General features: G+C 39.1%; 1 protein-coding gene across 4 annotated transcripts; it reads right to left on the bottom strand.

The window, feature by feature from the left end:
- On the bottom strand, positions 1–25,135 carry BICRAL (BICRA like chromatin remodeling complex associated protein). Of its 4 annotated transcripts, none has more exons than XM_081000008.1 (12): positions 24,329–25,135; positions 15,577–15,625; positions 13,847–13,895; positions 13,690–13,758; positions 11,428–13,125; positions 9,766–9,856; positions 8,189–8,289; positions 7,437–7,498; positions 7,158–7,303; positions 6,896–6,990; positions 5,147–5,249; positions 1–4,042 (listed from the first exon to the last, which is right to left on the bottom strand). In XM_081000008.1, the coding sequence occupies exons 2-12, from the start codon at positions 15,618–15,620 to the stop codon at positions 3,240–3,242; spliced, it is 3,261 nt and encodes a 1,086-aa protein (XP_080856134.1). In that variant the 5' UTR covers positions 15,621–15,625; positions 24,329–25,135; the 3' UTR covers positions 1–3,239. The 4 variants fall into 4 exon arrangements, with proteins under 4 accessions (XP_080856134.1, XP_080856136.1, XP_080856135.1 ...); XM_081000010.1 differs by lacking the exon at positions 24,329–25,135 and adding an exon at positions 22,590–23,944; XM_081000009.1 differs by lacking the exon at positions 24,329–25,135 and adding an exon at positions 16,032–18,950.
- Between the last annotated feature and the right edge of the window lie 418 nt (positions 25,136–25,553).

The raw sequence follows: 25,553 nt of genomic DNA, 5'->3' as shown, positions 1-25,553 counted from the left end.
CATTTTTCCCAAATCTTTGGCTGTATTGCAATGGTTGTTTCAATTCGTAGTCTCCAGCTAAACATTTCCTATCCATGGGTTAACAATATATTTTACCAATGTGTTGTCTTTTAACAGTATTTATCCAACATAACAAAATAAACTGCAATTTGTTATACTTTTTTTTACAAAACATTTTATAAATATTTTTACAAAATGTATACAAAGCAATTTCAAGTGAGACATACTATACAAATGAAAGTATTTAAGCAAATAAAATCCATACCACACTGACAACAAGTGACACATCCTCTTTCAGTAAAGTCAGTCTGTAAGGCCTCCCAAATCTAACAGCTCAATTATGCTGACATTGTTGAATCAGGTTTTTTTTTTCATAGTTGCCAACTAAAATTTTCTTTTAACCTTAGACAACATGGAAAGACATCCAGGAAGTAAAGAGACCAATCCTACAAAGCAGTTGTGCACAAATAAATGGTCTTCACTGGATTCAGGACCATGTGCTGCGTAACAAATTCACACTTTTTTTTTTACAACAAAAATATTTTTACTGCATTACCAATTAAAATATTCAGAGCTCTAAAACCAAGTTCAATAAATAAAATACATTAGCTACCGTAGGTTAATTTAGCTGAACTTTGTTCAGTGGGTACCCAGCATAAATGTTGGAATCAATATAGGTGGAATTTAATCCACATATGATGGAAGTGCATTTCAGATGTCTCAACTAAACCTTTATCTAAAAGTAAACTCTCACATAATATTCAAAATGTGTAAGCTTTGTTTTGGTATTTAGGTTCAGAATATTCTGTACAGCTGATAAGAAACTTTATTCTGTGAGATAAAACCAAAAGAAGACAAATTTACAAGTATGTGTCAAATTTATCATTCTTCCAATCAGATTCTAGATCAACTGATTTCTGTGACTGGTGCAACATACACCCTGCTTTCTTAGACATCTCATTATGGTTACAGTTCAATGAATTTATTCTTTGCAGCATCTTGATGGAAAAGTAGCTGCTGCACTATCATTGATAAGAAAGCAAGTACAGGACCCATGCCTACAAAAATGAACCAAAGTGGCAATGCTGTCTTTGGGGAATGTGGGGTTTCACAAATATTTAATTTTAAAACTGGCACTTTTTTAAAAAGTGGTAATAAAAACAAAATTTTAAAGCCCCCCGTCTTTCTAATCCTATTAAGAGTCAACAGAACATTAAGTTGCATTACTATTTTGCTGAATTTGTTTATCTTTTATTATTCTATAGTTATTCTGTTTCAACACAAGGTCGGTGGTAGTGTTTTGTGTTTACTTAAAGAGCAGAATATGGCTCTAACGCTACAATAAAATCGGAGCAAAGAAAGCAAAATTCCGCCCTTTATCTGGGCGCTCTGGCAATCCAACTGACAACCACAGTTAGCTACTCCTGCTGTGTCGCACAGCTCCATGGAGCTCCACACAAGCATGGAAGAGGAAGCTCCCAAAAGCAGTACTGAGAATGCTTGAATTCCAAACCTCTGTATGCACACAGTTATCATTGGGTCGAGGCTGCTGCACCTCAGGGCTCTAAGGCTATGACGATATCCATAAGAAAGCTTTTGAATATGTTTATAAAGGGAAGCTGCAGAGATTGCTTTACAAAAAACACACCTCTTGGAGTTGTTGTTTTTTAGTAGGCATACATGCCACATCCCTCTTACTAATGGCACAAAAGCAATTTACCTAGCAGCACTGGTGATGGTGGTAGAATAATTTCTAAAAAAACACAGGAAGAATGGGGAAATGCCATGGGTTAAAATAATAAATAATTATATTGTCATGATGACAACTAGCCAAATGCAAACATGCAAGGGGTTCCTTTGGCTCTAGATTATGTATTAAATGTCTTTAGAGATAGGCTTGGATTCAGGGACTCTCCCGTTGGTTGATGCGGAAGAAGTGACATTTCCTGATTATCCCTTCCCCTGCAGCCCTATGAAAATCCACTCCAGATGTGGGTTGGGAAACCCTTTGGAACAATTTGGGAAATGGTACTGAGCATTGTAGGAGGAAGGAAGAATCTGCAAAAGTTGCAGCCTCCTCCGCCATCAGGCTCCTCCACTGGATTAAAAGCCTTCCATGAACAGAAGGCAAAGTCCAAATTTGCGGATGGCAAATTCTAAATTCAACCTATAATTTTTTAATGGGCTAGAAAATTAACTTTGGTTTGTACATATTTTGGTAACTATAACTGCTGCTACAGATGACAGACATTCTTGAACAGCAAGAAGGAGAAATAAGCAAATAGCAAACACTGGCCTTTAAATTGTTCAGATTAAGGCTATTATCTCCTTAAAGTATAAACTACTACAATGATTTCCAAATAAAAGTGCTTTTGACACTTGGTCTAGAAAAAATTATACCACATCAGAAAGATTAAGTTTGACTATATCCAATTAGAAAATGAAAAAGCTCTTCTTGATGAAACTAGTGTTGTGTGTGTGTGTGTGTGTGTGTGTGTGTGTGTGTGTGTTTATATATATACATTTGTGTGCGTCTATACAGAATTTTATGGCTATATTATAGCCTCTTTGTATACAATTTTCCATCTACTAGCTTCTTAGACTAGCATGTATCGTTTTACGCAGTGCTGAAAGTGACAAAAACTATACAGTGTAATTCAATACAGCAAATTCCTATGTAAGATACTTGTTTCTGCTCACTGAGCATAGAAAAGCACTTTAAAAGTATAAAGCCCTGTAAACACTGATGCCATTTTTCTCCTTCCAATTCCTCTCTCTCTGTTCCAAACCTCAAGAGATAGGCATTTCTAAACAGAGGTACTGGGGAATTTTTTTTAGCCCCAAATATTAAATCTCAAAATCAAGTGATAGTGGGCGGAGGCAATGGATCTTTTCCTATTAAATGCAACATTCCTAACATTTTATTTAAGAAACCTGTTACTAGACTGTGATTGTCAGTATATTACCTTGTTAACTTAGGGCCTAGTGAACTGCAGTTTCATTAAACTGCAATGTTAAAACGATCAGCAAAGCTGTATCATAATGTGTAGGCCCTACCAGACAGCTTTCTCTCAAGGTTTTACATTACTGGACACCTCACTGTAACCACAATGAGTATTGCTTTCAAACACAAAACAGAATCTACTTTAGAAAGGGTAACCTTTGACATTTGTCAGGCTGTTCTTGTGGTGTCATTCACATTTACTTCTAAGAGAAATATGTCCATGGTACTGTAACTATTAACACTCTAAGATACTATTTACAGCAGCTTCTAAAAGAGAGTCTGTTTCTACAACACCTTCACTGTGGTCTGGAATAAATTTCTCCAGGCAGTTTTCTTGTGAAGAAATAAGCGAAAAGTTTGGATATTCTAATTCTAGGGAGCCACTGCCGGTTGCTTCGCTCTGTGGCTGCCTCCCAGTCTTTTTCAGTTCCAATATGTTTTTGAATGTAGTCTCTAAACTCTTATTGAGCAGCAAATCCTTTTGGGGTTCCCCAGAACCTTTCAAATTGTCTGGATGCAAATCCTCATTCTTTGGAGAACTCCGAGGAGTTTTGTCCTGGAGGGAATGATTATATGTTGTCTCTGAGTGAGAATCAACTGTGTTCCGACATGTTTTATTATGCGTACCATGATCTACACTTGATAAGGTTTTTGACGAATGATCTTCAGAACCTAAAGAGTTTTCATTTGACTTTCCTGGATTTTTGCCAGCGATTTTTTGTTCTGAATCAGCCATATGTTGGCTTTCAGGAGAGGAGCTTGTTTTCTCAAATTTTAAAGCTTTTGCAAGGCTTTCTGATTTTTTAACAGAACTGTTTCCTTGTGAACTCATAATATTGTTAGGCACTACTTGAAGTTTGCTGTGATTTAAAGACTCTGCTGTGCTTGAACTTGATCTGTCTTTGATTTGGGTATTAGCAGTCTGGTTTTGAGACGTTGAAGATTTGTTAGATTGATGATCACTTTCAGTCGGCTGTGTTTCATCAGCGATCTTGTCAATTTGTGTGGATGGACAACAGAAGTCTGCTAGAAAACCATCTGAAATTTGAAAGCAAGGGTTTTAGTAAAGAATTGTGACATATCATGGACAGAAAAACAAAGAATGGAGTAGCTTTCAATCTTTTCAGAATTAGGACCCACACATTTTCAGACCCTTCTGAATTTTGTTACTATAGCTGTATGGTATTGCTGTTGGGACCCACTTATCAAGGTCTGGCTGTGACCCAGCTGTGGTCCCAGCCCACAAGCTGAAGACCACTGAATAGAAGAACTAAAGAATGTGTACTAAAATATGGTTTTAGTGGGTTTCAGGTCCTAAGCTAAGGGGAATTCAGGTTAGTGTTAACCATGGTTAAGGTCTAGGCCACTGTTTCCCTTAACTACAATTAAAACCAGAAAAAGGGAATTTGCTCCAGAGAGAGGAAGCATGCGCTGACACATGGGGTTACAGGTAACCAGGATTATATGTGCACCAACCCACTGTTGATTAGTTCTGTTTTCAACTTTATTTATTTCTGTTTGCAAACTCGCAAAAAAGTATGTGTAGTCAACTTAAAGTGTAACAGACTGGAGTTCCATCTCTCTGGACAGAATTGTTCATTTGAATGCAAATGAATTAATATATACATTTTCACTTTATAAATTTAACACTGTTTTGTATATTAACTGCTAACAGTGCGGTCCTACCCATATCTACTTAGAAGCAAGTCCTATTGAGTTTAATTGGGCTTCCTCTCAGATAGGTTGGTATAACATTGCAGCTTTAAACATACAGAATGTATTTAAAGTTCTTAAAGCAATAAATAAATAAATAAATACAATTTAGGTTTGACAAGGATGTCAAAATGATTGGGTTTCCCCTCCCCCCATCCAAAAAAAGCTATATTTTTCCTGCAGCACCCAAGTTTCCACAGATGTTGCATCTCTATGTCTGACTCACAAATATAAATCCTTCCTGCGTTCTAATTTTACTTATGGCAAAAAACCCACTGTTATAAATATTAAAATCATTTCTCTATATGGTACGGTGCTAGTCTATACATGTCTACTAGAGCTAATGAGCTCAATAGAATTTACGCCCAGGTTTATTTTAATAGGACTGCAGCCGAAGAGGCTTTCATTTAAAATGGTTACGTTACCTACCAGGATCTACTATTGCAAGGCGTTTATCCCGGGAAAGAGTTTGCCTTTCTTCCTGGTTAAACATCCTGTCAATCATGACCATTTCTGCAGAAGGATTTATCCTCTGGAAAAGAAACAAACAAAATAATTTCTATAATTAACAACTTTAGCTTTTACTTGCAAGGAGCAGCATGAAGTTTCCTAACAATACTATAAAACAGAATGCTAAGTTCAACAGGCAAACTGAGGTTGCAAGTTCATTATGGGGGTTATTTTTAAAGAAAAACTGGTGTTTTTGTATATTATGAATACACACATTTGTTTTGTAAAATTGGTTTGTTAGGAAAAGTTAGTGAACATAGGAAAAAAACTATTTTTATAATATTATTGTTCCATATCAAAGTGTTTATGCAGCACAGCTCTATGTATTTTTAATTGGAAGTGATTTCATTCTGAATTCAGTGGGGCTTTACTTCAAAGTGCACACAGGATTGCAGCCCTAACTTTGCAGGTAATAACTTTGCTTAAATATGCCAGATGTGAAAGAGTGTGCATGTTTTATAAAACAGGTGGATGCAAAAGCCATGAGGTGGTTTTTTTAAAAGAGGCCTCTATAAAAAATGAAGACCGTAGGCTGGTACACAAGTAACACTAAATCAGGGATTACTAACCCAGCATCCATGGGCACCATGGTGCCCCATGAAGGCTTTCACTGCTGCCTCTGGAAAGGTCCCCCAGACTTATAACTTTCATTTTAAAAAAGAAGCACTTCTCTACCCCTCCTAGAATTGAAGTTATGGGGCAAATGTGCAGGTACTTTCTAAGCAATTTCTGTGAAATGCAAGTGAGTGTGATGTGGCCAAACTGTGTATTTTTCCTGGTACTGATTAATGTTCCCTGTTGTGATGAGATAGCAACATCATCAGCGTCCGTGTATGTAATTGCTACAAGCAACTCTCTGTTTGCATGGGTGCTGCGTTCCGGGTCACTGTATGTGTCAGTAACAGTGACTCCCCCAAAGACATCAGTGATCAAGCAGCGATAAAAGGCATCAAGTGGTCCTTTAGGTACCCAAGATCCAAGTTGTTACAGGCCTTGTAAATTAATACCGGAACCTTGAACTTGGCTCAGTAGTGTATGAGCTCCCGATAGAAGCTTTTAAGCATCATTTAGGTTATGGCAATAGTTTGTCCCTACCAACTGTCTATAGCTGCAGCATTTTGCAGAAGCTGATGCTTCTGGACCAAACCCACTGGCCACCTCACATGGAACGTATTGCAATAATAGAATATTGAGTTTACCAATGCATGAATCATTGTGGCCAGGCTATTATCAACAAATAGTTGAAAGGACTAAATTATCATGCAAATATGCTTGCTCAGACCTTTCTGTTCCTATACATTTATCCCTGATGGGCTTGATGGGCTAGGAGAGTTCTTCTGAGCAAGCATACCTTATGAAGGGAGACCAACCCCAACCCCCGCTCACATTTTTTGAAATTCATTAAGACTTCTGGGGAGGGGGGAACATGGTAGAAGTCAAAAAGATCTCACCCAGTGAACTTGTCAACACAAGATGATAACATTATCTGTTTAGTGAAATCTATTGTTAGTGCTAAACATTCCTAAGTACCACAGGTTGAGAGATACGGGCCATGGAATTAGATGAAAGCTGCACATTGCTGTGTTACAATAAATTAATCCATGTGGGATAAGATGCACAAATCCATAATATACACACATGCACACGAATTTTTTTTATTAGTCTTACCATAGCATCTTCCAAGAGCAGACATCTGTATTTATTTAACATTGCCTGTGTTCTTTTCAGGAGCTGTGCAGCTACAGATTCAAATTCATTATCCACTGAAAAGGTGAAGAAAATACATTTAGAATAGTAGCTCTTAACAACTAAAATAGTCATTTAAAGCATTTCATTCTTACTTTTTGCCTAGTACAATATATAACATTTAACTGGTATAAAACCCCAGAAGCATAACATTTTCACAACCATTTGGAGAGCAAAAAAGTACCTTTTCTTAAATCCTCTTCTGTTGGCAGTGATCCCTGGCACACATGATATGAGAGGAGTCTCTGGACTGCATCATTTAAAGATCTGAACTGAGTTTTATCAGGAGTCACAGCATGTGCCTGGTCCTTCTGTAGCTGCTGTAGAATACTAATGGGAAGATTGCTATTGTCAGTTGTTTACAATAGCACCACATGTGTGTAACAACTTGACAAAATTTGAGGGAGGGAAAGAGAGGAAGAAATGTCTAAAGTAAAAGGATGCATAAAAGGAAACAACTTACAAGGCTCCTTTTGTTAGCTGTTTAGCAGCAGGCCTCTTTTGTCCAATTGTATGGCCATCGACCTAGATTCAAAACATGCATCAAATACACTGGGCTAAATTTCTTTTATAAAAATCAATTATACAGTTGTGCATATCATCCAACAGAAATAAAAATGGCCTCAAAATCTCTTTAAGATAATAAAATTATGGGGGGGGGTTTTAAAAAAAATCTCTTAAATGCATTTTGTATAGACTGCATTACCAATATGACCAGATTTTTGGATTTTCAAAAAGGCATTTTTTAATCTTTTGAGATACTAAGAAAATAAATCAACAGCATGGCTCTATACTCCTGAATATATGCATCTGACAGATACAAAGGCAATAATCCAATGCACACTTTCATGAATAAGCCCCATTAAACTCAGAAGCATTTATCTCCAAGGAAATAAGAACAGGATTGGACTGCACATTTTGCAGCCTGATCCAAAGACAGCACATGACTAGAGCTTACAGTGCCAACAGATATGCTAACACAGCCTTCTCCAACCTTGTGCCCTCCAGCTTATTTGGATTCAAGCTACCGTCAAGCTTAGCCAGCACATATTCATTTAATATTTAAAGGTGATGGGATGTTTAGTATATACGATCATGGATTTCCTCTCACAAATAACCAATGGAAAGGTTATTATATTCTATGTAGAAAATAGTACAAACAAGAAATGACTGGTGCACTATTAGCCTTTTCAGGAACATTAATGGGCCTCCTACCTGTACATTTGTTTGGGCAGAAGATGATCCTACTGCTTTTTCCTGGTGTGTCAGTGCTGTGCCTATAGGCTGCTGTATGATTTTGCCCCCGGTATCTTGTCCTATAAGAAGATATATTATGAAGATCCGTTAACAATCCCCTATACAATATTTGGAATCTTCTGTCTAGTTATGTCACTGAATGATTTAAAATTAATTTTGCACATAGGCAAACGTATTTAAATAGCAATGCTTTCACAAAACTACTGCAAGCCCATACAAAACACAAATATTTATAAAAACTATCTTATGAGCCTGTGAGGTTTAAGCCAGCATTTAACCACTTGCCATTTCATGGAACTTCAGAATGCCAAAGCTGTATACAGGTATCAATGAAAAAGGCATGAGGAGCCCAGCTAATCCCTGTCTTCATAATGTAAATAGCACACATTCTATAGTACTGTCCAGTCTCCCCCCACCCCCACACTTCGGTCTCTTGTTTCAATCAGGCAAATTAATCAAAGCATCATGTTCTTTTTTTACTATATTGACATATATATTCTGTTTGAAATATCTTCTGCTGTTATTTGTAGAGACTTCTTTAGGCTGTGCTCCCAAGTTCACATTTTCAAGAGCAAGTTCCAATGAGTACGTGAGTTTTCTCTTTTTGGTTCCCGAAGAACTAATGTGCTCAATTACTCAGGCAAGCTTAATGCAGCTTGTCTCAAATCTTAGGGTCACTTCAAGGTTAAACAAAAAATAGCTTCCTACACTTCCATTACAGGTCAGCTACACATTTGTTGTAACATCTGAAGGGCACGTGTGTGTTCCACAATAAATGTGTGCTCCAATCACAGCTCCCAAGTTTATGTTTACTACTAACATACTCCTAAATGCCTTAGGCCATAGGCACAGTCCCAGAAGTTCACCCATGTTCTGAGATGAACAATGACAATACTGGAAGGCCATACATGCATTGAGAAATTAGTGCAAAGCTAACTTCAGGAAACAGCTCCGTTGCTCATGCATCTTCACTTTGCAACCGATGAAAACATCCTTCTAACATTACATTTTCATGTATTTCGGTAAATTGTTGGTTCTCTGTAAAGCATTTATGACTTGTAAAAGCCATGTGAGGAATCAACTAAATTTGCAGAAGACTTTTAGCAATTTGTAAAGTGCATTTCCTAAATTTCCACCCTACTGAACTTAAACCAAATTTCTATCTATACATATTTTAACTGGATTTTCTCTCTGTTTAAAAGTGTAATATAGCTTTTTACCAGTCTGACCGGAAACTGTTCTATGCTGCCCTTTTAAGCTAAATGTTTTCTAGAGATTGATTTTAAAAGCTCTTATTGCATTAATTGGAAGCCGCCTTCAGAAAACTGTTTTAAAAGTGGCATATAAATAAACGAACAGAAACTGACACATGTGTTAACTCTCAGTAGCACAGCTTAACATCAGCCTGAAAGTTCAAATTTTCAAGTAATATTCAAGACAAACCTTTGCTGTAGTTAAGAACCCACTTCATAGCTAAGGAGTTGAATAAAGGTATTTAAAAAACAAAAACTTTATCTGACTTAGCAATTTATTACCTAAAAGACTTGTTAGTTGAGGTGGTCTTAGATTATCCTGTGACTTTGACGTTGAAACTGAAGACACCAAATTTGTAACTTTTTTTTGATTCTGAAAAAAGACACCACACATAAATACTATGCAGATTATTAAAGGTAAAAGATAAGGAAAAGCCAATATCCTATATACAAAAGAAAACATATAAACTCTATCTGTAGTTCCAGTTTTATTACCTTGTACTACAAAGAAAATGAGCTCCGATAGGTAGAGAAATTGAATTTGTTTATCTGAAAGGTTGGCACACAAAATCATGGCCCTTTTTCAATGGTTGGCCATTGTGCAAAACAGGATGCTAGGCTAGATATGGCTTTTTTAGGGCTCGTATGATCTTAGCAATCAGTACAAACATCTGTGGCATCTTGTCCAGTTCAGATAGAACATCTCTGGTTTATTAGACCAAGAAGCACTATGCCAGTAGACTCTACTTTCCCTACACCTTTTGCTTGCACACCAGAATTAAAGACTTTCCGAATTTCTTGAGCCATGTTGGATTGTAACTAAAATTTGTTAAGCCATGGTTTTCCATTGCTGGACCTTCAATCAATACCTTCCATCATCAAATTATAAATTGTTCCAGATCTTTAAAGATACAGAGAACAAGTAGTACAAATATATATTAAATGGAATTATTTCTCACTCACTTGAGAATGGTCTGACAACCTCAAGAGCTCTCCTTCCCATCTCTCTCATGCAGTCTCAACGTGCAAATTGCAATTAATAGTATTCAGGAATCAGCTACAATGTGACTTCAATACTTTTAAATGAATATCTAAATCACTACTGAGAATTCTGAAAACCTCATTTTTAGCAACTAAACAAGACTTATTGAAAGAACAGAAATAACGGGTTGTACAAAACGCTGCACGAGTAGAAAGCAAGTTCAAACATTGGATCTTTCCCTTCCCGTTTTCCCCGTACACCAAAAGCTTCTCCAGGTGTCTTCCTGGAGAAAAAAGATGTAGCTCAGTAACGGATCACCTGTTCTGCATGCAGAAGATCCCAGCTTTAATCCCTTGTATCTCCAGTTAGGACTGGGAATGTTGCCTGTCTGAAACCCTGGAGAGCCACTGCCTGTCAGTGTACACAATACTGAGCTAGATGGATTCAGCATAAAGCAGTTTCCTATGTGTGGGTTCTGTCACATGGTGGTGCAGTTAGGGGGCAGGTCTTCTAATGTCAAGAATTTCACTCTACTAAAACAAGATTCCTCTGCCCAATTTCGGCAATCCTTCAACCTCTCACTGCTGCCCCGTATGACACAGCCCATGGCCTCCCCTTCAACCTTCTAAAGAAGCTTTTCAGAGGGTACAGGAGGCTACAGGGGAAGCGAAAGAGCCATCTTCTCCATGCACAACAATGAATACAACCCAATAGTTCCAACCAAGAAGTATTGACCCATTGACACAGATTCTAAAGGTTCTTAGGGTGTTATTTGTTTGCATAGTTGGCTGTAAAACAATAAAATCATAGATAGATAGATAGATAGATAGATAGATAGATACACGCACACATTTAGAAGCTGCAAAGGCTGGGTGCCTTATTCACAACCCAGCATTATAAAGAGATTTCAATTTTTTAAAAAATTAAATTGCTAAAGATTTTGAACTTGCATCAATCCATACCTGGCCAAAGGAAAACTGGGGCTGGGTTGCCGATGTGTGGCTAAAGGTGTTGACTGATTTGGAAGAAGAAACTGGAAGACGATGTGAGACAGTGACTGACAATTGTGTTCTGTTTTGCTGTGTAAGTTGATCTCCAGCAAAATTTCCTCCGGAAGCAACAGTCTGGGCTGATGGACCAATGTTGGGATGCACTGTAGCAGAAGAACTTACAACTGTAAACCGGTTGCTTGACGAGATACTCGAACCTGTTGACTGTCCAGGAGACATTGTGGTAAAGCCTGTTCTACCTTGGGAAATGTTTCCTTGGCTGGGGGATAAATGCAACACAGCAGATGATCCCTGTTGTAGTGGAACTTGGCCACTAACAATTTGAGAAGTCCCATGGTTCACTATAACTTGGCTTCCAGGAGCTGCAAATGTCTGACCAGAAACTAGCTGTACAGAAGCATTCTGATTATTCAGCATCTGTCCTGAATATGACTGGTTAGTTCTAAGCATGTTCGTAGAATTCCTGTTTAGCATAACATGCTCAGTGGATACTTGGCCAGAAACAAGCTGGGAAGGCTGATTTTGAAGAAGTTGTCCATTTATGGTCTGGACATGGTGAACCGAATTAGGATTTACTGACAGACTTGTGGGTATAAGAAACTGATTCTGAGGTGCATGAGGCTGTCCCATAGGAGAATGGATCACAATACTACCACCGGCATTACTTACGGCTTGAGAGGTAACTGCTTTTCTTGCATTTTGATGACTAACAATATTAACAGACATATGTGGGCCAACTACTGAATTCTGAGGGGAGTTTGACGAAGCAAAAGGAATCCCTTGTTGTACATGATGCTGCTGTATTCCCAAGCTATTCACATTGTAGGTAGTTTGCTGGCCCATCTGAATAGGCTTTGGCTGGATATTGATGGGAACCTTGTTAGAATTTGGAGCAAGACCTCTCTGTATAATGATGTTATGCACAGGCAAAGATGTCTGAAAATTTGTACTATTAAATGGAACAGTTACAGGTTGTGCTACTGGACTGGAATTTGAGTTGCCAAACAATGAGTTACCATTAGGTGTTTGTCTATGAACCAAGAGACCACCACTCATGTTTCCAGGTGCTTGCTGCCCACCACCCTTCAAAATAATATGAGACCCTTCAAGATTATTGATGGTCATCATGGAAGGTTGATTACTAAATGAACCAATTAATTGTATCTGTCCTGAGCCACCAATTTGACTACTGTTTGACAAATGCTGGCTAGGAACACTGATCCCCACATGTTGCATAAAGCCATGTTGCACACCAACTGTATTGCTTGCAAAAGATGCTCCAACTGGTTGCTGTACCACTTGAGTAACTCCTATAGGTTGCAGCGTCTGACCTGAGTAATTAGAAACATTAGAAGCCTGAGTAAAAGATGCTGATGAGGAAGGATGAAGCTGAGCTTGTGCAAACTGTTGGTTAGGGCCTATGTTGGCATCCAGATAAGCCTCTTCTGCCAAAGTCTGTTCGGTAATATTAGCTTCTTGCAAAGATTTCTGGAGGATATCAAAAGGCTGATCTTCACTAAGATCAGGCAAGGAAGAAGATTCAAGTTCATCATCAAGAAACTGAAGGCTACTTGGCAACTGTAGTCCATCACTAGGCCCTTCTCCAAGCTGACTACCGACACCTTTGATTGATGACTTAGGATCAGAACTCTGAAAGAAAAATTGTAATACACACCATCAAGGTTCAAATCCTCACTCAACCATGAAGTTCAATGGATGAGTCTGTCATTGTCTCTCAGCCTAACCTACCTCACAAAAGCATTGTGAGGATAAAATGGAGAGGGGGAGAACCATATAGTTCGTTGGAGGAAAGGTGGGATGTAAATGTAATAACAATAAAACACTATTTTAAAACAAATTATTAGTAGTAGTACAGTGTTGCTCATTATAGGTTTCTCTCCCCCCCCTTTCAGAACATCTCTCAAGAATACTACTAAGTCAGGTATCATTAGATTAATGACCATGAGTGGCATGCAGCATTAACCCAAATTAAGACTGAGCAAGAAGTTTGAACCAGGTGTAAAGCTAAGTGCACAAGTGCACAGGCTCAGAATTCTCCTCCTTCTTCACCCATATTCAATCCTTTGGTTTAAATAGCAATTGCCTGCATGTTATTTTTGGCTTTTACCTCACCCAGATAGGAGTATTATAAGAATGGAGAACTTAGGCACACACTAACATGCACTAAAATTACACTTTTTCCTATAAACTTACACTGATATTGGCGAATATGGAATTTGAGTTGGCTGCAGAATATCCTGCATTAGTCAAGTCTTCACTGTTCTGTAATACAGAAAAAGCATTACAATAAGAGCAGCACAATTTGCAAAATTAGATGTATATTTAACATACCAGAATATATGATACTTACAGGTTTACTGCCTGCTCCATGGAGGAAATAATTCAGTGCCTGTGCATCTCTTTAAAAATACAAACAAGGAAAGTAAGATGGATCAGTCTGAGAATCTTGCATTTGTTTAAAATATACTAAAATGGCACAAGCAGGAAGAATCTTTCTGAATCACACCATCTGAATACTGAGGCTATGATCCCCAACTATTTTAGAGCATGCATCTCAAAGCAACAACCCTGGCTTGTTTGCAACAAACCCTATCAATAGTGTAAATATATATTTATAAAGCAATATATTTAACTGTTCCATTGTTTTTAAAATAGCTCTCAGCTATGGACTGAACCAAATAAGACATATTCAGAGGTGAACCACTGAAATTAATGACTAGTCCACTGACTTAGCTGGCTATAACTCTGTTTATTCCCTACATCATTGTATATCGTTTTGTGAAGGACCAGCTCCAAATGCTGGGGCCTTTGGCAAGAGACCTATCTACGGTGGGCACACTTTTTGCTATCTACATACTTTGTCACTAGCTCCCAAACCACTGCCACCATTGTTCATGCCATTTCCTGCTGCCATTTCCCACTCCTCTGCTGCTGCTCACCACTGTTAAGTCCCTATCCCACCTGGGGAAAATGACCAAGGCTAAGAAGGCAGCAATCAAGCTGATGGGAAGAAAGGAGGCAAAGTGCCACTCTCTGGTACTCTCTGGTACTGACCTTTTAAGTAAAAAGGTTGGTGCTGGAGGTGCCAAATGGAGCATCAGATAACTACATTCAATCACTACTTTCAGGGACACTCCTCCTATGAGGAAATTCAAGTTTGTCCAAGTGGCCCTTAATATATATTAAGGTAATATTTGTCATTACTTCTTTTACTGTAAATTTTAAATATCTTGTATCCCTTTGGGATAATTTTTATTGAATTATTTATTAATTTCATTAAAAATTATACATTGCTTGTTAAAAACAACAACCTCGAAGTGGTTTACAAAGGTGCCTTATATACTCGTGAATAAATAACTGTAAATAAATGATAAACATTTCTTTCATTTACTCAAGCATATCATAACATGCATCCAAAGCATATTTGTTTGTTTAAAAAAACTTATACCACCTTTTGTCAAAAAAAGAACTCAATAAAACTTCATTGAGAATTGTTCCACTGAGATTAATGGGATTTACTCCTAAGTAAGTGTGCACCTGATTTCAGCCCTAGAGTGATATCCTAATAGGGATTGGGTTCTGCCAACCAGGCAGGGAGATAGAGAGATGGTCTTACCCAGTGTTTAAATTCTGCACTTTTAAAACAAAATCTCCCCATTGGTTTCAAGGAGGTGAATTATTTATGCCAGCTTCATGTTAGCACAAATAGGAGGCCCAAACCTGGAGCCTCTTTGAGAATGAAGGTGCTTTGTATCCATCCCACCCCATTTTGTGGCCTAACACTTGCTACTGTAAGCAGCAGCAACACCAGTGGTAGAACTAAACATGCAGCGCTTTCCTTGGGCAAAGTGGGGGACTTCACTGCAGAGATGCCTGCCCCACCCACAGAGTAGGACGTCTTCTCCACCAGCAGGGAGGAACCTTCATGAAATTCTAACCTTCTCCAGCCAGCAGATCTGGGGATTAGGACAGTTATGCCCTTTTCTAACAGACACAAATAGACTATTTGTGCAAATTTTCTTTTTGCAAAGTGAACTTTATATTATTTCTCTGCATAATTTTTTTTTAAAAAAATCTTACCCAATAAGATCAAAGAGACAGGATTCATCATCGTCATCATCCATGACAACTAAGGAAAAATAATATTGTATCATAAAGATTTCCTATTTCTTTCCAGAACAAGACAATTAAAAATAGAGGATGCTTTTCAACATGTTTCTTCCTAACATATATTGTTTATTTATAAAATGTTCCCATTGTTCACTAACCTGCAAATTATGTAGACTAGCAACAGCATATTTTTACAACAGGGCACACATTATTGCATGCTGCTTTTAATATAGGAGTAAAATGGTACTTTGAGGCATAGTATATACTTGTATTACACATCTGTGCTCATTTTTGCATTTATTCTGCAAAGTATATATGAGGTTCCTGGAAAACAGTGGGAACATGATATGATTTGACTTTGATGATCTGTGATTTGGAAAATCCAGTGGCATAACTGAAATAAGTGGGTAAAAAATTATGCCTACCAATATTGCTTCCATGCAAATATTGTTTGTAAAAGTCTTCTAAATCAGCATTTCATACTCAGCACTGTTTTCCCTCTATTTACAGTAACTTTTGATCAGCTGAGTGTTCTAACCAGTGACAGCTGAGTATTGTCTTTCTGCAGTTGGATTTTCCCTCAGATTCAGAGGGAACATTCAGTCTGTAACATTCTGCATACCACCAAGTTATAGCCATACACATATAGACAACAGTGACTCACACATTGGTAACCTTGAAATTAGATAACAGTAACACCCTCTTTGTGGGGTTCAAAAGCTGTAACAGGTACAGAATGCTGCAGCTAAGCTGCTCACTGCTGCTCTCTACTGCATGCATATAACACCTATCCTAAAGGACCCCAGTTTTAAGGTTTTACTATTTACTTACAAGACCCTGAACAACTTGAAAAATGGATATCTGAGAAAATATATTTTCCCATCTGAACCTGCTTGTTTGGTGTCTTTAGAGGAGCCCTCTTGGTAGTGCCACAGCTGTCAAGTTGAAGTCTGTTTCCCTCATTAGGGAAGTCTCCCCTAAGAGATCTGGTAGGCACCTTCCGTGATGTGCTTCCACAAGCAACTGGAAACATTATTTCTTGCCAAAGCGTTTATAGACCCCCTTAGTTATGTTTTGCTATTTATTCTTGGCCAGCTGTATATTTCTTATGTAGTTTTATTGTTTTAAATTGCTACACACTGCTTTGATACATTTTGCAGAAAGCGGTATAGAAATCTGTTAAATATATAAATGATCTACAACTATATGCATACATTACCACAGAAAACTAGTGGCCCACTCTAGACTGTAGCTTAGAAGGGGGAAGGGGGTAAAGGAAGGCTGGGATCAGGCTGGGCCCCACATTGCCATGTCCCTCAGCAATGGGTGACACTTCTGTCTCTGAGTTCCTGCAATGGACAAAGGGAGGCAGCCAAAGTACAGTGTGGGTCTCTAACATGCTGCAGCCCAGCACCCTGCAGATGTACCCCCAGACCAATTAACACTCAGGCATAGAGTTTTTGGCACTCCCTTTCATTTGTTCAGCTTTGGAATCCTTTTTTTTTAATTGCATTTCCAGTCCAGTTCACAACTTCGTATTGCATGATTTAGCCATGTAGGGCACCATTGCCAGCTTTTCATGTGAAGATGAACGAATTATACTATTTGTTTCAACCATTAATAGCTGAGAAGATCGTCCAAGGGAGGCATCCCCAAACCTGACACCCTGGGTAGTTGCTTAAATCACCTGCCCCTAAATCTATCCCCGATTGAGAAACATACCCAGGCCTAGCCTGGCCCAAGTGCAAATGGCTATTTAATTCGTACAGTACAAATGGCTAGTTAATTCATATCAGTTTATGAAATTTTTATTTGTATTGCTTCTTGGGCCCCACATCATTAAGATTTCTAAACAATAATAGTGTCCTGTATTTGGATTAGAACAGAATCAAGAATTTCTCCAGGCAATACTTTTCTCATCATAAGAGTTGCAGTAATGGCGACAGCTACACCTGATGGGAGCTCACCCAAAGATCCATTTCTTAACAGTACAAAAGCCTTAGGAACAAAGGAAGCTGTCTTTTTCCAAGTCACACAACTGGTCCTTCTAGCTTAGCATCATGTACACTAACGGCAGCAGCTCTCTAGGATTTCAGGTAGGGGTCTTTTTTGGTCCAACCTGGAGATGCCAGTGATTGAATCTGTGACTGTCTACATGCTGAACAGATGCTCTACAAATGATCTACAGCCCTGAGATTTGGGTATGACTTACACACCCTTGACATCCTAGTTTCCACAGATCTCATCTATAAATCTGGCACCTCATTTTCCTAGCAGCATTAATCGGCTTTTAATATGAAGAATACAAGCAGATGAAGCTTTTCCCACACTTGACCTGCTAGTTTTTGTGTGCCATATTGAGGATAGTCAGATAAAGATACTAAGAGGACTGACATCTTGTTCAGGAACCACTTCTATGCCTTTAAAAGCTGCATGACTGGTAGGAACTTAACTGTTACAGTTTTCCCCCAAATGTAGTTTTAGGGAAATCTGCATCTGCTGTTTTTTATTGCTGATATTGTTTTCTCATCAAGCAACCTTTAAAAGTAAAAAACCCTGTCAAGAAAAAAAACACATGGAAACTCTATCTCTGCATGAAGTTCGCCCCAGGAAGAAGGTATATTCTCCCACCCTTTCTTGAACTCCATGCCTCACATTCTTGTTTTACTCCGATTTCCTCATTCCATATGGCTTCCAGTCAAATTCCTTTGCTGGACTCCAGCACTTGTTTGTCACCCTGTGTGCAATCCTTTCAATATAAAATTGCATTGTCCATAGGCCTATGTGAAGATTTTCTGCACATATCAAGAAGTGAACTTCTCTTTCTGTGTGACTCTTCCGCACAGGCCACAGTACAGTACCATGTAATGTATCTGTCATACTTTCATATAATGGATACCATTTCACAAGGTTATTATTTTATATAAAGTAAAATGATCAGTTTCAAATATAATATTTTTACAGAATGACACTAAAAGCCATTCAAGAACATATTATACTTGGAACCTCCAGGTAGCTATGGGCAAGTCAGTACCTACTACACAGTGGTATTGTAGGAAGAAGCATTACAAAACACTTTATGTCCCATCCATGACAATCTGGGTATACAGTGTCCGTGCAAACAGATACATATGCAGTCAGCGCATTATGGGGAATGAAAGCCTGCGAACAGTTCCAATGTCCCCATGTGATCCCTCCAACAGAGCTCTGAATTCACATTCATTGACCAAATGCAGGGTGCCTCCATACATTGACACTCTGCCCATGTAGGAAAGGATCACACCCTTTATATACTTAAAATGCTGTTTAAATCCTTTTGATTTATTTTTGTTATTATTGCTATTAATTATATTCCTTAGTCACTTTTCTCAGTGACCCAAAGCAGCTTATATTAAAACCATTTAAGAATATTCAATAAAATTCTAAAATTCTAAAAATACAGATAAAGGTTATACAGCCATATTGATAAAAGACGGGACTTAAAAGTTCCCATCCTGGCTAGATGCCACCCTTCGATTCAGTACCAAAAATCCTAGATAAAAAGGCAAGTCTTCGCCTGAATCCTAAAAAGATGGCACCAGGCAGCCCTTCCTGGGGAGAGCATTCCACAAGCCAGGGGACACCACAGAAGTAGTCCCATCTTGTGTTGTCACCCTCCAAACCTCCTGTGGAAGAGGCACACAAAGGGCCTCAAATTATGATTTTAAGGTCAGTTCATGTTTCCTAATTATCTTCATACCAGTGTAGACTGGCAACCGCCCACTACATAGCACTTTACTCTAGCACTCATCTGAAAGGCCACAGTAACGGAACTAATGAAAGCCTGTCCGGAGCCGCACAGTTCAAGTTAAGAAAGGAATTATGCTTTCAATTCCAGTTAAATACTCAAAATGGGTGTGCAGGAAATCATGACATCATAGCAGTTTATACACAGGCTTGCAATTTGGCCTATTTAAAATCCTAGCAAATCTGATTTGCAAATTTGTTTAATTTGGGGGCAGTTAGCACATTGCTACAAGTTAGCTATGTATAAACTGGTCCTGATTGCAAATGTTCAGTTCAACAAAAATAGGTAATATATACTCTCTGTTAAAGCAAAGATCTGAATAAACCTGAAATTAGAATCTCTGTCTCAATCACTATGAATGGCTCTTTCTTCTGCCTTGTTTCAATTCTATAAAAATGGCAGAAAAATATGGAATTGACTTTATAGTCTACCAGCGCTTATATGAATCACAGCATGCTAAGAGCATATGGTTGAAAGTGCAAGCAATACTTGTAATCAAGGATGAACCTCCCAGATTGGCAAAATTTGGCCTGTATGTGTACCCTCAGAAGGAAGAGCTTAAGTACAAAGGCAAACCCTATCATGTTTTCTTCTTAACTTGGAAAAGAATTACTAATTTTATTTATTTATTTTGGCCAAGAAATCTTTTGAGTGTTCCTCCCATTAATCTACCAGCTAGATTTCTATCCTCATTTCACATATATTATATACCACAGGGCAATCTGTTTTCTGGAACATCTGCCCTGTTCCATGTATCTGAGGTACAATCTAGTTAGTATTTTAGGTTATCTCTCTGCGCCTGAAGAAATTTACACAGAACCCATTCCTGTCTGGGGGGGTGGGAATGAACACATTCAGCAGCCTGGCATTTTAATTTGGGTGGGTGGAGAGGAATAGGAATGTTATGTGAAACTAGAAATGCCTCTGTTTCAGGAAAGTCCCTTCCCCATACGAGAACACTATTTTTGGCTTCAATTTGAAACTTGACTTGTTTTGGATCCACTCAATCCTGTTCCCAGTGAACTTTCTGCTTTCTCTCTCTCATGATAACAAGGTGAAGAAAGCAATTTTATTTAATTCACTATGCTATAAAGTAACTGTTTTAAATTAATTTTTGCCTACGTATCTATTGAAAGGAACACTATAATCCTATTAAGTAATTAATACAGTAGTATGTCAGTTCTAACTGTCATTCACCAAAGAGTATTATTTGTCAGAAACTGTTCTATAAGCTACATCCTTGGTCCTGGAGTACTGTACACTAGAAACATTAAGAAAATGACTTTGCTTATGTGATCAGGAACTTCTCAGTTGCCTTGGTGTTAATGGTAGGGCTGCCATATGTCCGGATTTTCCCAGACATTACCGGGATTTCAAATGCGGAATTGACATCAGGGAGGGGGGCTGTCCGAAAGGCGGTCCTTTGTTCTGGATCTTAGGCAAGTCAAGTGAAAAATCATGCTTTTTTGGCTCAACAACTTTGGGGGTTTGTCTAAAAAACTTTCCGGTTTGGTTAACAATTTTTGGGGTGTCCTGGTTTTTACTTTTTGAAATAAGGCAACCCCAGTGGCTGCAAGAGTTCAGTTCAGCTTAAACTGCAGAAAGTCCATATAACAGTTCATGTGAGAACTTGATATTCCACTATAAAGCAACATTCTTCCATCTTTTTTTCCTGCATATCTTATCTACTCATTAGAAACTAAAATAGACAACATCCAGGCCATTTTGTAAAATCATGAGATAAACATTACTGCAGTAAGCAGTGAAACATAAATTTGTATCTGATCAAGGGGAGTATATTTGGGGGAGGGGAGAGTGGGGAATCTCAAACCTAATCCCCCCCCACACCATAAAAGGTCTTAATTCTAAAATGCTTAAAGAAAGGTATGTCTTATAACAGTCTGTTGCTGGCAAGATATGACTGGCAAAAAATGATATTTAAATGCCCAGGATTTAAATCTCACAGGAAAGCACAATGCTATGATGTGTTGCCTTAAAGCCACATTACTGGGCTTTCTAAGCCAAACCATTTCTAAACTTTGGAAGCATTTTTAGTTAATTCAATCCAATCAACACAGACTATTGCTTTCCACATACTTTACTCCCTTATTACTTTAGCAACAGGGATGCCTGTGCCCAAGAAGGCGTATTTTGCTCACTTATTCGATTTTTAGCAAACAGGACCTCCTTGGTACACCGTGTAAAAATGCCCACCTACAGCGACGAATGAAATCTAGGCCAATTCAGAAAGTGCTGCTCCTCCATTTTTAAATTTTACACATCGCTTATTTTCCAGCAGCCCCTTTGTTGTTTGGCAGACATAACATGGGATTAAGTGATTTCCATATCCACTATACTATAGTGTTGGAGAATCTGGCAAAAGCGAGCAGCAGCGTTTTAACAGCTACCCATTGCACTGAATGGGTAAACTGCGTGCTTAGGACTGGATAATTTAAAATAAGAGTAGCCATTTTTAAAATATATATATACTCTCTCACACACACACCTTTCGATTCGCATTCCACATAAATTTTGAGGTGGGGTGTTAGGAAAGCAATTACTCTAGGAAATAATAATAAAAAATAAAAAATAAATTTCCTCAGTGCGTGGGGTAAGGAGTTATTATTTTGCTCGTGAGGGAGCATTTTGGAGTCTGTTCTGAGGTAACGAGACCAGACCGCGGGAAGCAACGGAGGGCAACGCCCCGGCCCGGGAAGAAATGTCAGGAGTCTCTCAAAATGGCGGCTTGAAGGGGACGAGAGAGAACGGAGAGAAACTGCGCCACAAATCCTGGCCGGTAGCCAGGCAGCGCCATCTTCTCTCCTCCTGGTCCCTCCGAAGCGGGGCACAAACCAGACCGAACCCCGCCATGTAAACGCAGATACGGAGAGGAAAAAAACAGCCTCCTCGACTGAGCTTTGGAAAAGCACGATCAGTGCTTAAGATATTCAAAAGCCATGCATGTTTAAGGGTTTTAAAAAACAACAACATCCTAACCCCGGGGAAAGTAAAGGCCTCATTGTCCTTCCTTCGCCCAGCAATAGGCGATTTATTTATTTTTACGAATGCTAAACCTGTTTCCACTCTCAGAACAAGATACATATAACAAGCTGTTTTAACCTTACCGACGTTTACACCCCAACCCTCGGGAAACCCATTTCGGTTTTAAAGGGAGGGAAGAAAATCGGCGACCCACCTCAAAAATGATCCAACATTTCAGAGATTTTTCAAGCCAGTCTTTTAACTAAGGCTTTCTCTTCCCCCATCCCCCCCTATTATAATGTAACCATAACTGAAAATCAATTAACCACAAAAAAGTACTTTGTTGGAAGACTAATCCGGCGGCAGTTAACAAGCTCACGTTCATCGAAAGACAAAAACGAAGGCGTTATTACAGATGTAGAATATTTATTATTCTTGCCGTTTTAAAAAACGTATATTACAGCCTACTATTAAGGTTTCTTTTTTCTTCCCCCTCCCCACCCTCTTTAATCCTACCGACGTAGAATCACATACACAGAAACAATCACCATTTCCATTCCTTTAAACGCGATACCGGAGGAGACAAGAAAAAGAAAAGCACCGAATAACAAAAGAAGGGGGGGAAACCATATAAACGAAACGAATTGGGAATCCCCGTAAAAAAACCAAAAAAGCACAGCCCATGCTAAAAAGATATAGCGGAAAATTATGACAAGATGATAAGAGGTGGTCGATGAGAGCAAATCCAACGAGGAACGCAAAAGAAAAAGAAAAATCCTTGGCAGCCTCACGCCCAGGAGAGAGAGAAGACGGAGCGTCTCCATTTTCCCGAGGAGGAGGAAAGGGAAAAAGTGCTTCACAGACCAGAGAGCTTTAGAGAAAAGCAAAGAAACGAGGGGGGAAGAAAAGAGGGAGGAGATTTGAAAAGATTATTTTTCTTTCTCCCTCGCACACACACACTCTCGATCCCCCTCTTCCTCACACACACACACACACACACACACCACACACACACACACACACACAGAGAGAGAGAGAGAGAGACAGAGAGAGAGAGAGAGACACACACACCCCTCTTCCTCCCTCTTGATGGCCACCAAGGGGGCGGCCAGGAAAAAGCACACAAAACCCACCCCAAACACAACAACAACTAATTTTAAACCGGCTCAATCAATGAGTCATTAAAACGAGGTTGTTTTTTTTCCTCCTTCTTCTTTCGCCTTCCCCTCTCTCCCTCCTCTCCTAAATTTGCATGGCATCAGCGAGAGAGAGAAGGGGGGGGAGAGAGAAAAACCCACCCCAGTCCTCTCTCTCTCTCTCTCTCCCAGCCCCCCCGTCTCTCTCTCTCTCTCTCTCTCTCTCTCTCTCTCAGCTATCAGCCTAGACCTGAAACCTTATCTGTCCTCTCCCTCTTCCTCTCTCTCTCTCTCTCTCTCTCCCTCCTTGCCTGTCTCTCCCCCTTTAAGAAACAACATTTTTTGGAAGTGCCCTCAGTAGCCGCCGCCGCCGCCGCGGCCTCTAGCTGCAAAAAAGAAATAAATATTTCATTTCCCTGCGAATTAGCAGCCTGCCCACCCGCGCCAAATCGCCTTCTCCTCCTTCATCTTCCTCCCCGCGTCCCCCCTCACGCTCTCCTCTCTCTCTAGATATATATTTATATACATAGCCCCGGAGCCAATAGCTCTCTGGGCTGAAACCTAATATCCTGGTTTTGGCAACTCCTGGTTGTTAATTTGCTCCTCTTTTTTTCTTTTCTGTCTGGTCTGGAGATAGATTTCTCTCTCTCTCTCTCTTTCTCTTCTTCTTCCCCCCACCACCACCACCACCACCCCCGCTCGCTCGCTCTCTCTCTTTTCCCTCCCCGAAGGAAGGGAGGAAGGAGGTTGTGTGTTTTTTTTTTTCTTCCTTGAAATTTTTATCACAAAATTATAATACACTCAAAGGGAAACTCACCGTCATGAAAAAGCAGTGCCTTGTCAACGGGGTTTCTTCGCCATCACATCAGGGGCTGGCAGTGTAAGAGAGAGAGAGAGAGAGAAAGGGAGGGGGGAGAGAGAGAGAGAGAGAAAGGAAGAGAGAGAGAGAGAGAGAGAGAGAGAGAGAGAGTACAACAAGCACACAGTGCGGGAGTACCCAGCCAGCCACAAGGAGAGGCGATCGGCGCACCAGGCTGGGGGAAGAAAATGAAACACCGCAGCTCGAGCCGCATTCACAGAGCATTATTAAGGAACGGCGCTTCGGCGAACTTGAGCGAGCTGCCTTTTGCCTTTTGCAAAGCGCGGCGTGAAAGGAGGGTCCCCTTTAAAAGAGCTCGCTCGCTTGTTTGTTTGTTTCTTGGTCGCAAAGAAAATCAAGCCCCCTTGATCGCTTCCGAGCTGTCATCTGCTGACCCTTTGCAAAACTTAAGTTTTGCTCTTAGTTAATGGTGCAGCGAGTGACTAAGTCGCCCGGTCTTAATAGAACGTTTTGCAGTCCGCCCCAACCAGTTCAGTGTGTGACACAGTTGCGCGTTTTGGAAAGAGCAAAACGCCGCTTTTAATTTTTCATTCTTTTTTACATGCACACCCAAAATGACGCACACAAAGGAAACTGAGGTTTGAAATATTTCAAAGGAACTGAATGATAAGATTTTTATTAAAAATATATATATCTGTCCGTACACAGTACCTAACTTTCTTAGGGATTAACCTGAGTATTGTCACTTTGTGATGGTTGTTACCATACTTTGATATGCTATTGACAAGAGCCTATTATAAGTTCATAAAAGATTAAATTAGTGGCCATGATATTTCATGTTTTCTGTTCTGGGAGCGGGAAAATTATTTTAAAGTTCGTTTAAAGTAGCCCAGAATTCTTAACACTGTCCATATTCACTGTTCTATTTGTGCAAAAAAATGCTATTGTTCAGCAATACCCACCTTTCATCTTCTAAAAAAAACAACAACCATGCTAAAAACTTTTCAAAGAATTAAGAAATACTTGATTTCCTGTTGAGAAACATAACCATTCCACCTTGTTTTAACATTACAAAACCTTTTGTTAACTGCCTTTGAAAACATGCACAAAACCTTTCCTGGTGAGGAAAAAAATGGCTTACAGATTATTTCTTATTGGGAGATAGATAGAGTACATTACAATGGGCAAACTCATATACAGTATCTTGTTCTTCATGTATGTT

Source organism: Podarcis pityusensis, assembly GCF_964106645.2.
Source record: "Podarcis pityusensis genome assembly, chromosome: 3".
Lineage (NCBI taxonomy): Eukaryota > Metazoa > Chordata > Lepidosauria > Squamata > Lacertidae > Podarcis > Podarcis pityusensis.
The sequence above is the reverse complement of the archived record's forward strand: the minus strand, read 5'-3'. Positions and strand labels throughout refer to the sequence as shown.